General features: G+C 43.4%; 2 protein-coding genes and 1 long non-coding RNA gene across 4 annotated transcripts; 1 reads left to right on the top strand and 2 right to left on the bottom strand.

Moving 5' to 3' along the window:
* Positions 1-10,618, top strand: LOC112161671. Its single transcript, XR_002921933.1, has 3 exons — positions 1-622; positions 710-839; positions 10,479-10,618. It is a non-coding gene; the product is annotated as an uncharacterized LOC112161671 (long non-coding RNA).
* kiaa1841 (KIAA1841 ortholog) lies at positions 1,386-9,868 on the bottom strand. 2 transcript variants are annotated; one of them, XM_024297004.2, is made up of 21 exons: positions 9,216-9,868; positions 8,737-8,888; positions 8,493-8,661; positions 8,325-8,415; positions 8,013-8,251; positions 7,785-7,843; positions 7,227-7,387; positions 7,032-7,118; positions 6,685-6,795; positions 6,495-6,618; positions 6,274-6,426; positions 5,603-5,745; positions 5,382-5,475; positions 5,274-5,306; positions 5,048-5,147; positions 3,819-3,904; positions 3,666-3,694; positions 3,512-3,585; positions 3,348-3,436; positions 3,136-3,218; positions 1,386-3,056 (listed from the first exon to the last, which is right to left on the bottom strand). In XM_024297004.2, the coding sequence occupies exons 1-21, from the start codon at positions 9,382-9,384 to the stop codon at positions 3,020-3,022; spliced, it is 2,283 nt and encodes a 760-aa protein (XP_024152772.1). In that variant the 5' UTR covers positions 9,385-9,868; the 3' UTR covers positions 1,386-3,019. The 2 variants fall into 2 exon arrangements, with proteins under 2 accessions (XP_024152772.1, XP_036071349.1); XM_036215456.1 differs by having other exon boundaries at positions 9,240-9,868.
* On the bottom strand, positions 10,305-12,798 carry pex13 (peroxisomal biogenesis factor 13). Its single transcript, XM_024297007.2, has 4 exons — positions 12,462-12,798; positions 11,273-11,997; positions 10,905-11,027; positions 10,305-10,814 (listed from the first exon to the last, which is right to left on the bottom strand). Exons 1-4 carry the CDS (start codon positions 12,533-12,535, stop codon positions 10,459-10,461), a joined length of 1,278 nt encoding a protein of 425 aa, XP_024152775.1. The 5' UTR covers positions 12,536-12,798; the 3' UTR covers positions 10,305-10,458.
* Between the last annotated feature and the right edge of the window lie 1,514 nt (positions 12,799-14,312).

Genomic DNA, 14,312 nt, shown 5'->3' with positions numbered 1-14,312 from the left:
GCGCGCGTGCGTGTGTGTGTGCTGTCGCTTAGTCGACATCAGCGTTTTGTTTTCCTCTAAGAGGATCCTCGCTCCGATGGGAGCCTTCATTAATGGGATGTTTTCAGACATGGCGCAGGTATTTATGGCTTTCAGTTGGTCGCATCTTTTTAACAGCTCCTGTTGAACTCAGATGGCTTTCAGCATTCTCCTCATTTAGATTGTTTACTGTGCTGTAGTGCTCCAAGACACTACCTTCTAGAGCAAATTTGAAACGATTAAACTGGGTTTACATTTAATTTTGTACATTTTTTTCCATTTGTATTAAGTTCTGTCCAGATAAAGTTTTCTTTTTTTTTGTCCAGAGAGCAAATTAGTTGCCAACGAGTTTAATTAAGACAGAATGTAAAAATCCAAACGAGCACCCATTTTCTGACAGCAGATTTCTCTTTAAGGTGTTACTTTGTTGTGAACTTTTTGAACTGATTAAAGTTGAGAATTTTATAACCCTGATCTTTGTTCAGATTCCATCATTCTCCAGCTGTCTATTGTTGACTGTATATGAGAACTGGACTGAGTGACTCTTCCTCCCCTAACTGGCTGACCAATCAGAGGCCTCGATAAGTTTGTGTTCTCACATCAGGTATTCAATACATTTGTCAGGTTTCATGTAGCTTGCTTTTAGTGTTAGGGATGTGCCTCTCCAACAAGCGTGCTCCTGATTGTTCAGAGCGGTTGCCATGGAAATGTAGACCGACTGGGACCAATCACTGCTTACTGACATCATCTGGCTCCAATGTGGCGAAATCCGTATCGCAAGAAAATGGCGAATGAAGTGACTTCATTCGTTGGAACCACAAGTAAGAACACAAGCTTGGAAGCCCCGCCCCTTTTTGAGAGGGAATGTTTTGTTTTGTTTTTTTGAGGGGAGCTAAGGGAATGGTCCAAGTTTGTTCAACATTTAAAGTAAAAGGACTAAGAGTTGTTTTCTAGCAATACAATCCATTAAAATCAGATTAATCCAGAGACAATGAAAAACCAAAATCAAACCAAATCAATAGATGACTTCTTTTTTTTTTATAAACAATTTGAGTCAAAATCATCTTTTTTGTTGGTTTAGACCAAGGATCCATCTGGACCCGTTTCTTCCTCATTAAAACTTACTAGGAGCTGCAGAGCCTATTGTACCCTTTAGGAAAATGTATCACATTATTTTATATTTGAATTATATTTACTTTTTGCATGATTAAAAATAAAAATATCAAGAGAAATTACCATTCTCTAAAAATGTTAAATTATTTTCACCTGATAGAAGCTTCCTTTCAAAATAAGACTTCCTGTACCAGACGGGATGATCCCATTTACTCCTACAAAAGGTTTCAAACAACACAAGACAAACTTTCTCATGTTATACTTCAATTTGATTTGATTTATTTGAGTTGTGTGATTTATTACAAGCTTGTGTAACACTTATTTAACAGATATGATGCATAAACAATGCATGAAAGTTGAAGGGGAGTGGGAGGAAAAACTATTGATGCCGTTATCCTTTTTACTGTTGCCGTTAACCTGAACATAAACATGAATTAATTGGTTATGGTCCAGTAGAAAAAGTAAGATATAAGCCTAAAACTTGTAAAATAAACTAGAGAAACAGAGAAGCAAATTTTAGTGTTTAAAATCTGTGCATTCTGGAGGAAGTGTAGAGTGAAAGTTAGCAGGGATGAAAAAATCTTTGCATTTATGTGATATGGTAAAGGGCCACATGTGACCCAGAGCCCCCGAGTTAAATGGAAAAAAAAAACACATTTTCATAATAAAAGTTCGGTCTTTTTTCACTTCACTCCCTTCATGAAAACTGTTTTTATAATTAAATAACAGCTTGTTTATGTCAGTTTGATTAAATGAATGTTTGAGTGTTTCCTGCAGCAGCGTCTGTCCAGCAGTGCAGCTCCTGCATTTCTCTCAGCACCAAACCCGTGAATCCCTGTAGAACCCGTCTGAGGATGAGAAGCACCTGTCATAAACCCGAGACGGCGTCCACTCACTTCCGCTCAGAAGTTTGGCCTCGCTTCACGGCGTGAAACGCGACGCTGCCAGTAATCCCGGCTAACGCGCCGCTCTCACATTCAAGGATACGACCGCTTTCAGGCAGAGGAATGAGGCGCTGCGGCTTCAGCGCGTCATCCTGATGCATAAATTTAGAAGGTTTTGGGTATACATTTTTCTGACTCGGCACTTCCTGTGGAAACCAACTTTGGGGGGGTTTCCACGGCGACTGGGCGCCTCCGTCAGTCACTGGATGTTTGTTTGGTGTATTCAGCCTTCCCTCCGGGTCCGGCTGTAACTGGACCCCCTTCCTGACAGAGCCCCAATCCTTCTCGGTATCTGCTGTTGAGGAGAAAGCGGGAACAGCTGGGTAACCCCCACCTTCACACTCTACCCCCCAGCAACCCTCTCATGGTTTCTGTGAACTGAAGGTTGGAGCTCGGGTCCGAGTCCTGGCCACCACCATAAGTATTAGAGCTGGGGGGGGGCAGGTCATGTTCAAACTGGGGCAAAGGGGATTGTTCAGAACCCAGTGACCCCCCCTCAAGGTTATTGTCTGCCATCTAGTGGAGGAAACGGGAACAGCAGCTGGGTTGCATCTGTTTAACTGGTCCCAGTGTCACACAGTCACAATGCAGACCTACAGGAGAACACTGAAGCAGGATGAATACAGAACCGGAGGAGGATGTGCGGTTCTGATGGCCTGAAACTCCGAGTTTAAGTGATCGCTTTCCAAACAAGCGAGTAAAGAAAGTCTGACAGCTGCAGAGGCTGTTTCTGCTAATAAAAGAGAGAACAGGGGCTTTTATTTTGAAATAAACTTCCAATCATTAACCTGTCAGTAGTTTTCTCTCTTTGACTTGCAGAAATCTGTTAAGAGGTGAAAAGCTAAAGTTCCCTGGAGCCGTGGTTCTGCTGCACAAACAGATCTGTGCTGTGGGGGGGTGACGTGACCCATCACTGCTGGGACGAGAGACTGAAGGAGTTCTCCTTACGTCGTCCGGACTTGAGCGAAGCGCATTTTGGGCCTGTGGAGGCAGACAGAGAGGGAGATGTTGAGCTGCAGACGGGATGCGTGCAGACGCAGGTGTGCAGCAGGGAACGGACCTGGGTGTCTTCTCGACGCTCTGCCTGGCTTGGGACGAGCTCTTGAACTGCGTTTCGAGCCGGGCGTAGATTCCCCCTGAAGGCTGCGCAGCAACACAAACACATTCAAGAACAACAACGGCTGCACAAACACCTCCTGCAGCTCGACTAGTGAGAAGTAAATCCAGGTCAGGCCCTGAACTCGTCGTCTTGTTCCCATAAAGACCACAGACCTCCTTTGTGTCCTTGGATTTACTCGGCTCCTGATCTCCAAACCTCATCCTGGTCAGGTGACCGATGATCTCCACCATGCGCCGCTGGTCTGTAACGCAAGAGCAGAGAGGCTGACGTAAACCGGGCCTCTCCCGGGGGTCGGAACAGCCGAGCCGGGCTTCACCTTCTTCCCTCTGCGCGTCCTGGTTGTAGCGCAGAGAGCGCGAGATGTCCCACTTGCTCTTCTGGATGCTGACTCTGCAACACAAAGCCGACAGCCTGAAAAACGGTTCGGTTTGCGGGGAAGAGCGTGAATGAAGGGCGGGGTCTGAACGTACGTGAAGGGCGTGCTGTCTCTGCCCTGCGACTGCGGGGAGACAAACATCAGTTTAAAACACAGGTGGAAAAAATATATATAAACTATATATTCTACTGTTTTTTATTTATTAACAAAATTTTCAAAAAAGTTCAGATGAATTTTCCAAACTCACCTTCTCTGGTTTCTCTTTGCGATGGAAGTTGGGAGAGGACAGCTGCTTCTTCAGAGGTCGCTGACCTCTCTTGGCCTTCTTAGCAGCTGGAAACAAATACAGAGGATGGAAGGTTCAGAGGCGCCACCTGCAGGCTCCTAAGAGAATCACTTCTAGACTGACACTAACACAAGTGAGACATTTAAAAATAGACGGTTGCTAAAAAGAGAAACTGCTGTCACATTTAGACTTCCTGTCTTTATTGTCTGCATGGATCAAAGCAAATGAAGGATCTGAGGCAGATCTCAGGAGGCGACTGTTTGTTTGTTTATTTTTGTTTTCAGTCCAGAAAACTGAGCTCTCACGAGCACTAAAACGCTCTGACCAAAAAAGTTTGAGCAAGGCAGAAAACTTGAATTGATATATATTAAAAAAAAAAAAAAACTATATTGACCAAATGGATACACAAAAACAAAAATGTTTTATTTAAAGCATTAAAATAAACAATTTACCAACTTTACTGGATTTTATTTTTTTCTCTTTGCAGGAAAAAAAAGTATTTTTGGTCTTTTTTAACATGTTCTTGTGACGTCATCAGAAGATGATGAAGGACATATATAAAGAAAATAAACATTTAAACTACAATGTAAATTAAAACATTTCTGATTAACTTTTGCCACTCTACAGAAACTATGTTCTGGAAAACTATTTTTTTATTTTAGCTAAAAACTGCCAAATCATAATTAAAATAAATTTTTTACAATAGATAAATTGACAAATAAAGTGGTTGATTTAAAGATTATTCATAAAGTTTACCTCTGACTAAAGTTTGTTATTTCCAAGTGGAGACTTCTCTATTTTTTTAGATCATTTTATTATTCAGAGCCTGAAAAGGCAAAGGAACCCCACACCATCACACTACCACCACCGTGCTTGAGTGTTGTGATTTTTTTTTTTTTTTTTGTGCAGTTAGTTGGAGTGCAGATGTAGCAGTCTACAGAATATTTAGTTTGATCCAGATGTTTTGATCATAAAGGAGATGAGTCTTTTTCCTTAAATCCATAAACTCTCATGGATCTATTTTTGTGTGGCTGCAGGAATAACTTTGTAAACCTTTCTAACCTATTTCTAATTATCTTCTGTTCTTTCATTCTTTTTTTGTTTTTGTTTTTTCTTTAGATCTTTCATCATGCTTCAATTTATAATATAAATGAATCTCAGATTTTGCATCACAAAGGCAGAAGTCCCACCTTGTTTCTTAGACTGCTCTTCTTCGTCCCCGACCTCGTCCTCTGTGACCTCTGACCCCGTGGTGTAGTCCTCGTCCTCCGACAACAGAGACTGCTGCTTCTAAACAGACAAAGGTCCCTGGTGTCAGATCAGAAACAGACGCTTCTCTTCTCCACACAACAGCAGCAGCTGTCGGCAAGCAGGCAGCACCAGTCTCAAGTATTTAAAAAAACGGAGATGTCCTACCAGCTGGAGACTCCAGTTTTTCAAAAGGGAAAACTGGTAACAGAGGAGAAATGGATGAGTTCAAATTTAGAAAAAAGTGCAAGAAAGACTGAGAACAGAGACGCTCACGGAGCTGCCGTCTCCCCTCAGAGGTCCCAGGAGCGTCGGCTCCAGCAGAAAGTCACAGTCCTGGACCTTCTCGGATCCTGAGGGGCTGTCCTCGCTGCTTACAGACACACGTTTTTCATAAAGTCTCGTCATCGTTAATGTTAAAAAGCTCACAAATGTGCTTCTCAACTTTATCTGGAAACGAAATAAAAAAGCGGCAGAAAGTCTGAACAGAAGCTCACCTGTCCACAGGTGAAGAGTTGGACAGACACACGGCGTCTCTGTGCAGCAGCAGATCGTTCAGCACTCGGATCTGCGCTGACGTGGCCTCGTCGCAGTTCTCCTCGCTGGGGACGCTCACAATGTGGTCCCGCATCTTACAGCCCTGCACAGGGGAAGCCTCGCTTTCATATTTATTCCTCAAATCGTGCTGAGATTTAAAATGATTATAGATTTTAAAAAATGTCAGAAACTCTAGTAAGAATCACAGGAAGTAGTATTTTATTTTAACTTCCAGTTGGTACAGGTGGAGTTTTGATGAGCAGGGAACTATCCTGCGGACGCTGCATCTGCAGCTTCTGGAGGCTGGTGAGAAAGCTCTGACAGAGGCTATTATTCCATGATGATTCAGAGCGTGGGTAATAGGGCTTTGCCGAGGGATGTGAACCTCATCATGGACGATGAATCACACCATGGGATTTGCAAGACCAAACAATGTCACAGAAGTGCCGGAATATTTTTAATTCCAGTTTAAAAAAAAAGGATTTGCAAGAATTTAGGGCTTATTTATAACTTATTTAAAAAATAAATTATTTGTTGTAACATAGAATTTGCAATTCTATTTATTTGAATTTAAAAAACAAACAAAAAAAAAACACTTTTTTATTGAAATAAGACGAGTGGATTTAAGAACCTTTGGCGTTCCTGTTGGGTCGAAGCGGAGGACCCTCTTCCTGCAGCAGGGGTAAACCCCCGCCCCATGCCACCCTCTGTCTGCCCCTGCCCCCGGGTACAGCACGCTGTCCGGGTGGTACCTGCAGCGGGTCAGCTCTGCACACACAAACACCTGCGCAGAAAGGCGGCGCTCACAACCAGGTTTACGTAACCGCTCCTGGATAACACGACGGTTCTGACCTGCTGACACCGAGAGCAGGTCAGGTGGTTGATGGTTCCCCAGATCCTCCAGTAAACCGAGACCCAGGACTTGAGCTCCTCGTAGAGACCCGTGATGTATTCGTGGACGTCCCAGCTCTTCTGCCTGCATCAGACAACAGTTCTTGACAGGGAAACAGATGAGTCCTCACCTGCACCGAGTCACTGAAACCTGGAGTGTGTGTAGACGATTTCTCCTCGAGCGTCCACGTTGATTTTTCCTGGAACACAGGAGATGCTCCTCTCTGTGTCTTTGGTCAGCAGCTTAAGACACAGTCCACACCTGTGTGGAGGGTTCATTAGAAAGACTGAACAGGAGTGTAGAGGATCTACACCCTAAGTTAACAGAAGGACCTTCTTTACTGAGCATTCACTCTGTTTTTTTTGTTTGGTGCCAAGTCTTTTTTAACAACTTATGCTAAACTTAACTCTTAAGACCGCCATTGTCTGTCTCTTCTCTAGTCATTCCTTTAAATCCAGGGTGGGATTAAAGGTTGGAGACGAATAAAGAGGCCTGACCTGTACAGAGAGGAGGCGTTCCCCGGAGAATCCTTGCTCCGACTGTGTGGGTCGAAGAGACACTCAATTTTCTTCTGAAACAGTTTGCTGCGGGCGAGATGGAAGGGAACACGTTCCTTCACATAACTGAATGTAAAAGTGACTCAGCAAAAAATCCCAGCTTGTTTCATGCAGATTTGCTGAAACACTTCTCACCTCTTGAACTTGTCCTTTTTGTCCCGGATGTCGTCGGCCTCGTTGTGGTTGAAGAGCTCGGCGATCAGCGCGGTCAGGTTGCTGTTGATGCAGTTCATGTTGCAGGGCGTGGCCACGATGGCGCTCATGTGTTTGTGGCAGTACTGGATGCACTCGTCCACCTGATCGGGGGCCAACGGACACCCGTTACAAACGCTTGTCCAACCCCAAAAGTGGTGAGAAGGTTCACGAAAAGACAGACGTTTACACCGACGTCCATGCAGCAGACGCGCTCTGCGCCTCGCTTGTAACCCTTGTGCTATCCTCAGTATGTTGATGTGGGGCGTAGGGTCATCTGGACCCCACAAGACAGCAATATGAACTTTTTTTTTTATTGATTTTTGATTTTCACTGGTGTCTGTGGCAAACTTAAAATCCTGTCCACCTTTATCCACATTTATCATAGGATGGATAACACGTCATCTGGAGCCCATACGATAGCACAAGGGTTGAGGAGGTTAGCCAAAGACAGACGTGCAACAGAAGACCTGAACGGATAGCCTCACTCTAAACACTTACTAACGTATCCATCTTCAAGAACTCGGAGGAGATCAGGATGGAGATGACATTGCTGGGTTCTGTAACCGACAAACACCACATGACCAACCAAGCCGACCCCACAAATCCACCAACGACACCTAAACGCAACAGCCACCAGACACGATCAGTGGAGAAGAGATCAAGCACCGATGGAGGAGATGAGCACCTCAAGCATTACCGAGTGTGACCGATTACGACCTGATTTACCCAGCCGAGGCTTGTCCCGGTTCCCCTCTCCGGCAGAGTTCCTCCTCACGTAGTTCATGAGCCAGTCAAAGATCTGGACGTCACAGTGGACTGAGATGTCCACTTCCTCCCACCTCTGCGGGTCCACAGACAGATACTCGGCAAAGTAACGCATCTCTTTGACCAGAAGATCTCTGGGGCACGTGAAGTCCTGCTTCAGGTTCTTGGTCTCGTCACACACGTGGATCACCATGTTGGGACTGAAAGAGAGGGTTGTTTGAAGCGTTTACGTCACATGAAGGTGTTGTTCTTCTCAGAGAGGAGGAAACTTACTCTCCAGGCTTTTGGGGCTTGTCCTCCGCCGCAGAGGCTCGTTTTTCCTTCTCCACAGGATTGCCCCTTCCTGAGGGGATCGACCTCCCACCTGCAGACATCAGCGTATCACAAATTAGGATTACAGATTTGTAGGAAAACCTACAAAATCAGCAAACACTGACTGACCTGGTATTTTGCTCTGGCTGCTTCCATCTCTCTCAATCATGGCCTCCGTGTTCAGCAGCGTGGACGCAGCATCCGGAGCTGGTGTGCGTCCTTCAGTTAAGGTGTTACACTGATAGTCCACATGTGGAAACGCCCCAGAGCTCTTCAGCTCCTCAAAGCGACTGGAACACTGGGAACACATCAAAGATGAGTCTGCTGCTACACTGGAGAGGCGGGCTGCAGGTGGGCGGAGACGTTCGGTTACCTCTTTGGGGGTGAAGCCTGGAACCAGCTTGGCAACATTGTCCCAGTTTATGGGCTGGACCACATCCCACAGAGAGCCCAGAACCATGTCCAACACCAGGATGTTGTTGTCATAAGGAAAGTTATTGTTGTCCGAACAGAAGCGCCTCATCTCTACGAAGACAAAACACAAGAAACATCCTCAGCTTCAAAAGTTTTATGGATTATTTTGTCATATTATTAGGATTAAACTTAGTTAAATAGCTGCATTTGTCACAGATGTTTAACACAGGTCAAGTAACATATTGCGTGTTTGGAACATATTAAAAATGTCTATATAAATTCCTCCATTTATCTAATTTAATAGATTCAGGTGCGTAATTGGTTTTACAGATGAGAATCTGGCAGTGATGCGTTCACAGGCCAGCCTCCTGGTCCTGATGCTGCATCCCAAAACGCGTTTAGGTCAAATCAAATCAACTGGTTCCACACAACACTCACTCGAACAGCCACAGTGATGCATACTTATCCGGTTCGGGTGATATTCCTCACGCTGGTCCCGTGGAGTCAAGGAAGTGTGGTAATATTTGGGGTCATTGCGTGAGAATGATGCTGCGCTGTAATCCCATAGGTTGCTAAGGCTAGCTAACTTTGCGGGACGGGACAGCATCTGCTGCCTTCAGGCGAAGCTCGTAATTTTCTCTACCAACTAGCGAAGCAAAGACGCAACTAGTGAGGCGTTCATGTCAGCACACTTCAAAATGGGTGGTTTGTCTTAAATACTGTCAATAATTACAATATTAACAGAAGACTACAGTATGTATTTAAACGGTAAATTGATTGGACTACAGAAACTTTAAAGTGGACTGCTGAAATTTTGTATTTCTGATGTTCCACGAAGGCAGCATTAGCCTAAAAAAAGCAGCTAGCATAAATATTTCGGCGTCACGGACGTATTTTTTTCGTTCAGGCACGCGGAAAAACAAACGGCTACACAGGAATATATCGAAATAAAATCTAATGATGTACATTTATGGAAAGGGGTAAATGCAAATCAATTAATAGAAAGCTGGCCGATTCTTCAGCGAAGTTGCCTCCGATGTCGCACTGCAGCAGGTATAAGGCGTCCTGTTGCCTAGAAACGAAAGCCGTAAACCCGATTTTTTTTGACGTAAAACAGTATTTTCAGCAAACAGAGAAAAAAATGTTCTTTTAACAAACATACAACATTTTACAAAAAACAACAAGTTTCTTTGTAAATATCTTCTTTTCAATGCAGCTAAATATTTCAAAAAAATAAATGTGTATTTTTTTATTAAAGATTTATTTTCAAAATAATTTTCAGTATTTACAAAATTACAGACTAACAAACTTAAAAATGTACAAAGTCAGCCCTTCCTAATTCTGAGTGAGCCAAATTTCACTTAATCGACAAAAACAACCTACAGATGTCCACCAGACTTTTCCCATGTATATCATGACGCCATCAACCCTCTTTCTTCTCTGTTCAACATACATAACATCCCATAATCTGACTTTACAGAACACAAAGAAGTTATAGTGCAGATTGATCATTTTACACACAAGCAATTCTGTTTGAACCATTTTACTTTATAATAAAAACTGCACTGATGACTGAAATCAAGGACCTACAGAAGAATTCTCTATGAGGTGATCATTAGTGAAGTTATAAACTTCAGATAACCGAGACATGATGTGAATGCAACACATGCACACGCAGTCATCACAGGTCTGTCTTTTCAGGGACATTCAACACAGTGTCAGAGCTGGATGTTCCCATGCTGAAGCCAGCTGGGATCTCTCTGTACGCCGATTCCAGCAGGTGGTCTGCCGAGGCAGGCATGGAGGCTGTGGAGGGATCTGAGGTGAAACCCAGCGCTGCTGTGGACTGCGTCTGCGCAGCCGCTGGTGTTTGGGTGGCCTGTTGGTTCTCCTGCTGCACCTGGGCGAGCCGTTCCATCTCCGCATGCTTACGGCCTCTCCTCTTGCCAAGGACCTTCACGTAGTTAGCTGGGACTAATCCAATTGCCTGGCCATCCACGCTGGCCAGCAGCCAGCCACGCACCCGCGGCTGCTGCTCTGCAACCAGAATGAAACATACCAATTTTAATAAAAAATACATTTTATTTGTTTCAAATCTGATCAAGACACGATAGACAAAGGCCTCACCTTTAGGGGCCAGGTTCAGCATGTCTCCAGCCCGCAAAGAAATTTCTTCTTCAGAAGCAGCAGAAAAATCATACTCAGCTCGAGCCACGACATGATCGTCCTCTCCACTGGCCCAATTTGTACCTAAAAAATTAGAATATTTTCACTAGTGACACATCAGGTAGAAAAAAAACAGGATTACATCAAGAAAAATATTTACATTTGTTTCTACTGCAAAGCAAGGAATTATTCAACTGGGGTTTCAGAAAGTGTTCAAGAGCTACTTTTACTGACAACACCACATTGTTGTCATCAGTTTGATGTTTTTATGCTCTTCTGTTGACTAATTCAACAAACAAACAAAATCAAGGATTAAAAGTCAGCCTTACTATTTTCGTCAGAACCGGGGCTGGAGCTAAGCAGCTTCCAGATGAGGTAAGGTCCACCCAGAACTACAGCAAAAAAGAGGAAAATTGGCCAGGACTTCACGCTTTGATCATCCATTCCTGCTCCATAACCTCTGGAAGAACCTGCCGCCACGGCATCACCCGTGCTGTCAGCCCACAAGTCTTCAACATCCGACCTTCTCCCCAGCAGCCGCTGCAAACGCTGGTAGAGATACCTCAGCGTGCGCACCAGAGCAAAGGCTGACAAAACTCTAGTGAGGTGAGCACGCAGCCTTGTTAGGTGATTGGCTACGTCCAGGACGGCGCGGAAACTGTTGTACACAGCAGAGAAGGTGGCGTCCAGCATCATGCTAACAGAAGCAAAAGCCTGGACGATGCTTTCAATGGACTGGAAGGCCCCGCGGCTGCTCTCCTCTGCCTGCTGCACGAACCGGCTGGGGGCGATTTCTTCTGTGTGGGGCAACCGACTGTACCCTCCAAGACCGTAGCCACCACCGAATCCGCCGCCGTAACCGCCGCCATAGCTGTAGGGGCTGTAGCCACCATAGATGGAGCTTCCATAGGGGCTGTAAGAGGAGGTGAAAGAGGAATAGGATGGACGGTACGATTGCTGGAGCTGGCGAGGAGGCACTGGAGGAGCCATCCTGGTCAGAACTGGAGGGCCAGCGGGAGTGGAGGAGCCAGTAATTGGTCCAAAGTCTGTCGATCTGTGTGTAAAGATGATAGAGGTAAACATGGATGAAAATAAACACAGAGGTTCTGCTTCCAAACTCCTAATAGATTTAAAAGTGCTACAATTTAACAAATCAAACAGAAAAATAATCCCACTAAAAATAATATAACAAGATTTTTACAAATATTAAGGCAATGAAACAACTATCCACTTGGCATCTTCTAAGGCCTAATCTACCATGCTAGCAAGTGGACACAAGTAAGATTTTAAAACCAAGACTAATTTTAAACATATTTGTAATTAACAAAGAAACCTAGGTGTGGGTATGCTTTTTATAAATAATGAATAACATTAAACTCCTTGTATGTCACCTTTTGTTTCATTCTGTTTAGTAGTTGTTTAGTAGTAGCTACTTTAGCAACGTTAGCATTTGGCTAACTACGAAAACTTCGAAACAACAGTTAATAAGCGACAAATAACCTCCCCGATCTCATATACCTGTAGTTTATAGGTGCACTCATAGCGCCCGGGATTCGCCTTTCCCACGGTTTCAGCGGGGGCTGTGAATCCATCGCAAATTTTGTGTTGGTTAGCTAAAAATATGCGCTGACAGCTGTCCCTCTGTCACTGGCCGTGCTGCCTTCCCGAACTCCCCGTTATTTAGTCAATTCTAATTAGCTAGTTCGTAATTATTTCCTATATTTCAAATGTACGGGTGTTAAACTTGTCATGTGATATTTTTCATCTCGGTTGTGTAATAAATACTCTTACAACAAATGAAATTCTGACAGCGGCGCAGGTTTACTTCATAATACTTAAATTTCCTTCTTGTTTTGAAGGCACCACATGAGTAATCGGAAGCAACTAATCAGGCAAGGCAAGTCGACATACGTATTACAAATCGATCCAAACCGGTCTAAATGCTTTGGGACTTTTGAATAGTTTACTCTTTATTGTTTAGTGAATATTTCTATTAATTTTTTAAAATTAGTTTTGATTTTATTGTTCAAAGTACTCTAACTAAGAAGCATCAACGCAATCAACTCGATTAGTAATGTCTGGTAATTCAAAGGAACCTTAACAAACGCATTTTTACTTTTGTCCACCAGAGGGCGCAAATAATCAATAGAAAATAGTGAAGAATGCCAATGGTAGTCTGCTTAAAAATAAATTATTTAAAATAAATGTAGAATGCATTTTAAAATAAACATGAGAAAAAAATAAATGTAAAAACAAAATAAACTGAATATGAATTTAAAATAAAGAAAAAATTCATCTTTATCTAAATCTGATATTAATGTCAATCAATTTACAAACCATATTGTAACAGATACATTTTAATATATTTTAGAACAATATTCAAATTTTTTACTACATTAATTTTCTTACTTAGTAAGAAAACCACCAACTTGGAAATAGAGATGTGAATGGTTTCAGTATGAAAGTCAGTAATACTTGTGTTTTCTCCAGAAAAGTAAGTTTAATATTGGACGTGTTTTTTATTAACTGGTGCCCTGAAGTGATGGTGATATATCAAATGTTTTACTATCTTAAAATCAATCACAAAAGCTAAAAACTGTATGCAGATCTTTATAACATGCATGCATTTCATTTGACGATCAGTGTCAACTGATGTCAATGTTCGCCCCCCACTCACAAACGTCAGTGAACCCTGGCTGAGATGAGGGTGGGTTACGGTAGTGAAGGCGACTGTTCTGGAGCTTCAGTGTGTGCAAACTAAGTTGTGGTTTTAAGAGAGAGTCTCTGTGATGTCAAGTGTGAAGGCAGGCGATGTGGGGGAGCGCGTGCAGAGCTGTCGCTTTGCACTCTACCAGAGACGAGCTCTGTGTCATCCCCACAGCGTGGGCGGGTGAGGCCGACTCCGTCATCTGTAGCATCATGGTATTTGGTTCGCCAGATAAAGGTGGGAATCCTAAGTGTCATCTGGTGAGAAGATGCCAGAGTTCTGAAGATACCTGATATAAAGTGGTTTGGTGGGATTGCCTGCGGTGCTTTGCAAGACCCTGCTGCACGGTAACCACGAAGGTCTTTCTGTCATGACCTGGTTTTGGACTTGCGTTGCCACTCACTTGAAAAGTAGTTCTGAGCCCCAAGCAAAGGCGCAGCAAAACCAAAAGTGGAGAGAACCCTCCTGACTGTAAAATATTACATCATATATTTGAATCCTCATGGTTGTCTGTGCTGTATGAGGCAATAACCTAATCTTTGTCAACAACAAATATGATACGTATTAAACTGACATGTTTTATCCTGTCTGCATGAAAAAGTGTGTACGTAAAAAATGAAAGGAGCAGCTATTTCTGCGCATAAAACTGACAAAAGAGATGG

The sequence above is a fragment of the Oryzias melastigma genome, linkage group LG15 (genome assembly GCF_002922805.2).
Source record: "Oryzias melastigma strain HK-1 linkage group LG15, ASM292280v2, whole genome shotgun sequence".
NCBI classification, from domain to species: domain Eukaryota; kingdom Metazoa; phylum Chordata; class Actinopteri; order Beloniformes; family Adrianichthyidae; genus Oryzias; species Oryzias melastigma.
This window is presented reverse-complemented; position numbering and strand designations above follow the sequence as displayed.

Coding starts and splice junctions, on each gene's coding strand:
- kiaa1841 (XM_024297004.2), bottom strand. CDS start 9,384: ATGCTGTCCCGTCCCGCAAAGTTAGCTAGCCTTAGCAACCTATGGGAT. Junction 6,619..6,684: donor ATCGTCTACACACACTCCAG/GTTTCAGTGACT, acceptor TGTCTGATGCAG/GCAGAAGAGCTGGGACGTCC. Junction 3,057..3,135: donor AGCGTCGAGAAGACACCCAG/GTCCGTTCCCTG, acceptor CTGCCTCCACAG/GCCCAAAATGCGCTTCGCTC.
- pex13 (XM_024297007.2), bottom strand. CDS start 12,535: ATGGATTCACAGCCCCCGCTGAAACCGTGGGAAAGGCGAATCCCGGGC. Junction 11,028..11,272: donor CCCCGGTTCTGACGAAAATA/GTAAGGCTGACT, acceptor CTAATTTTTTAG/GTACAAATTGGGCCAGTGGA. Junction 10,815..10,904: donor GCTGAACCTGGCCCCTAAAG/GTGAGGCCTTTG, acceptor TTCTGGTTGCAG/AGCAGCAGCCGCGGGTGCGT.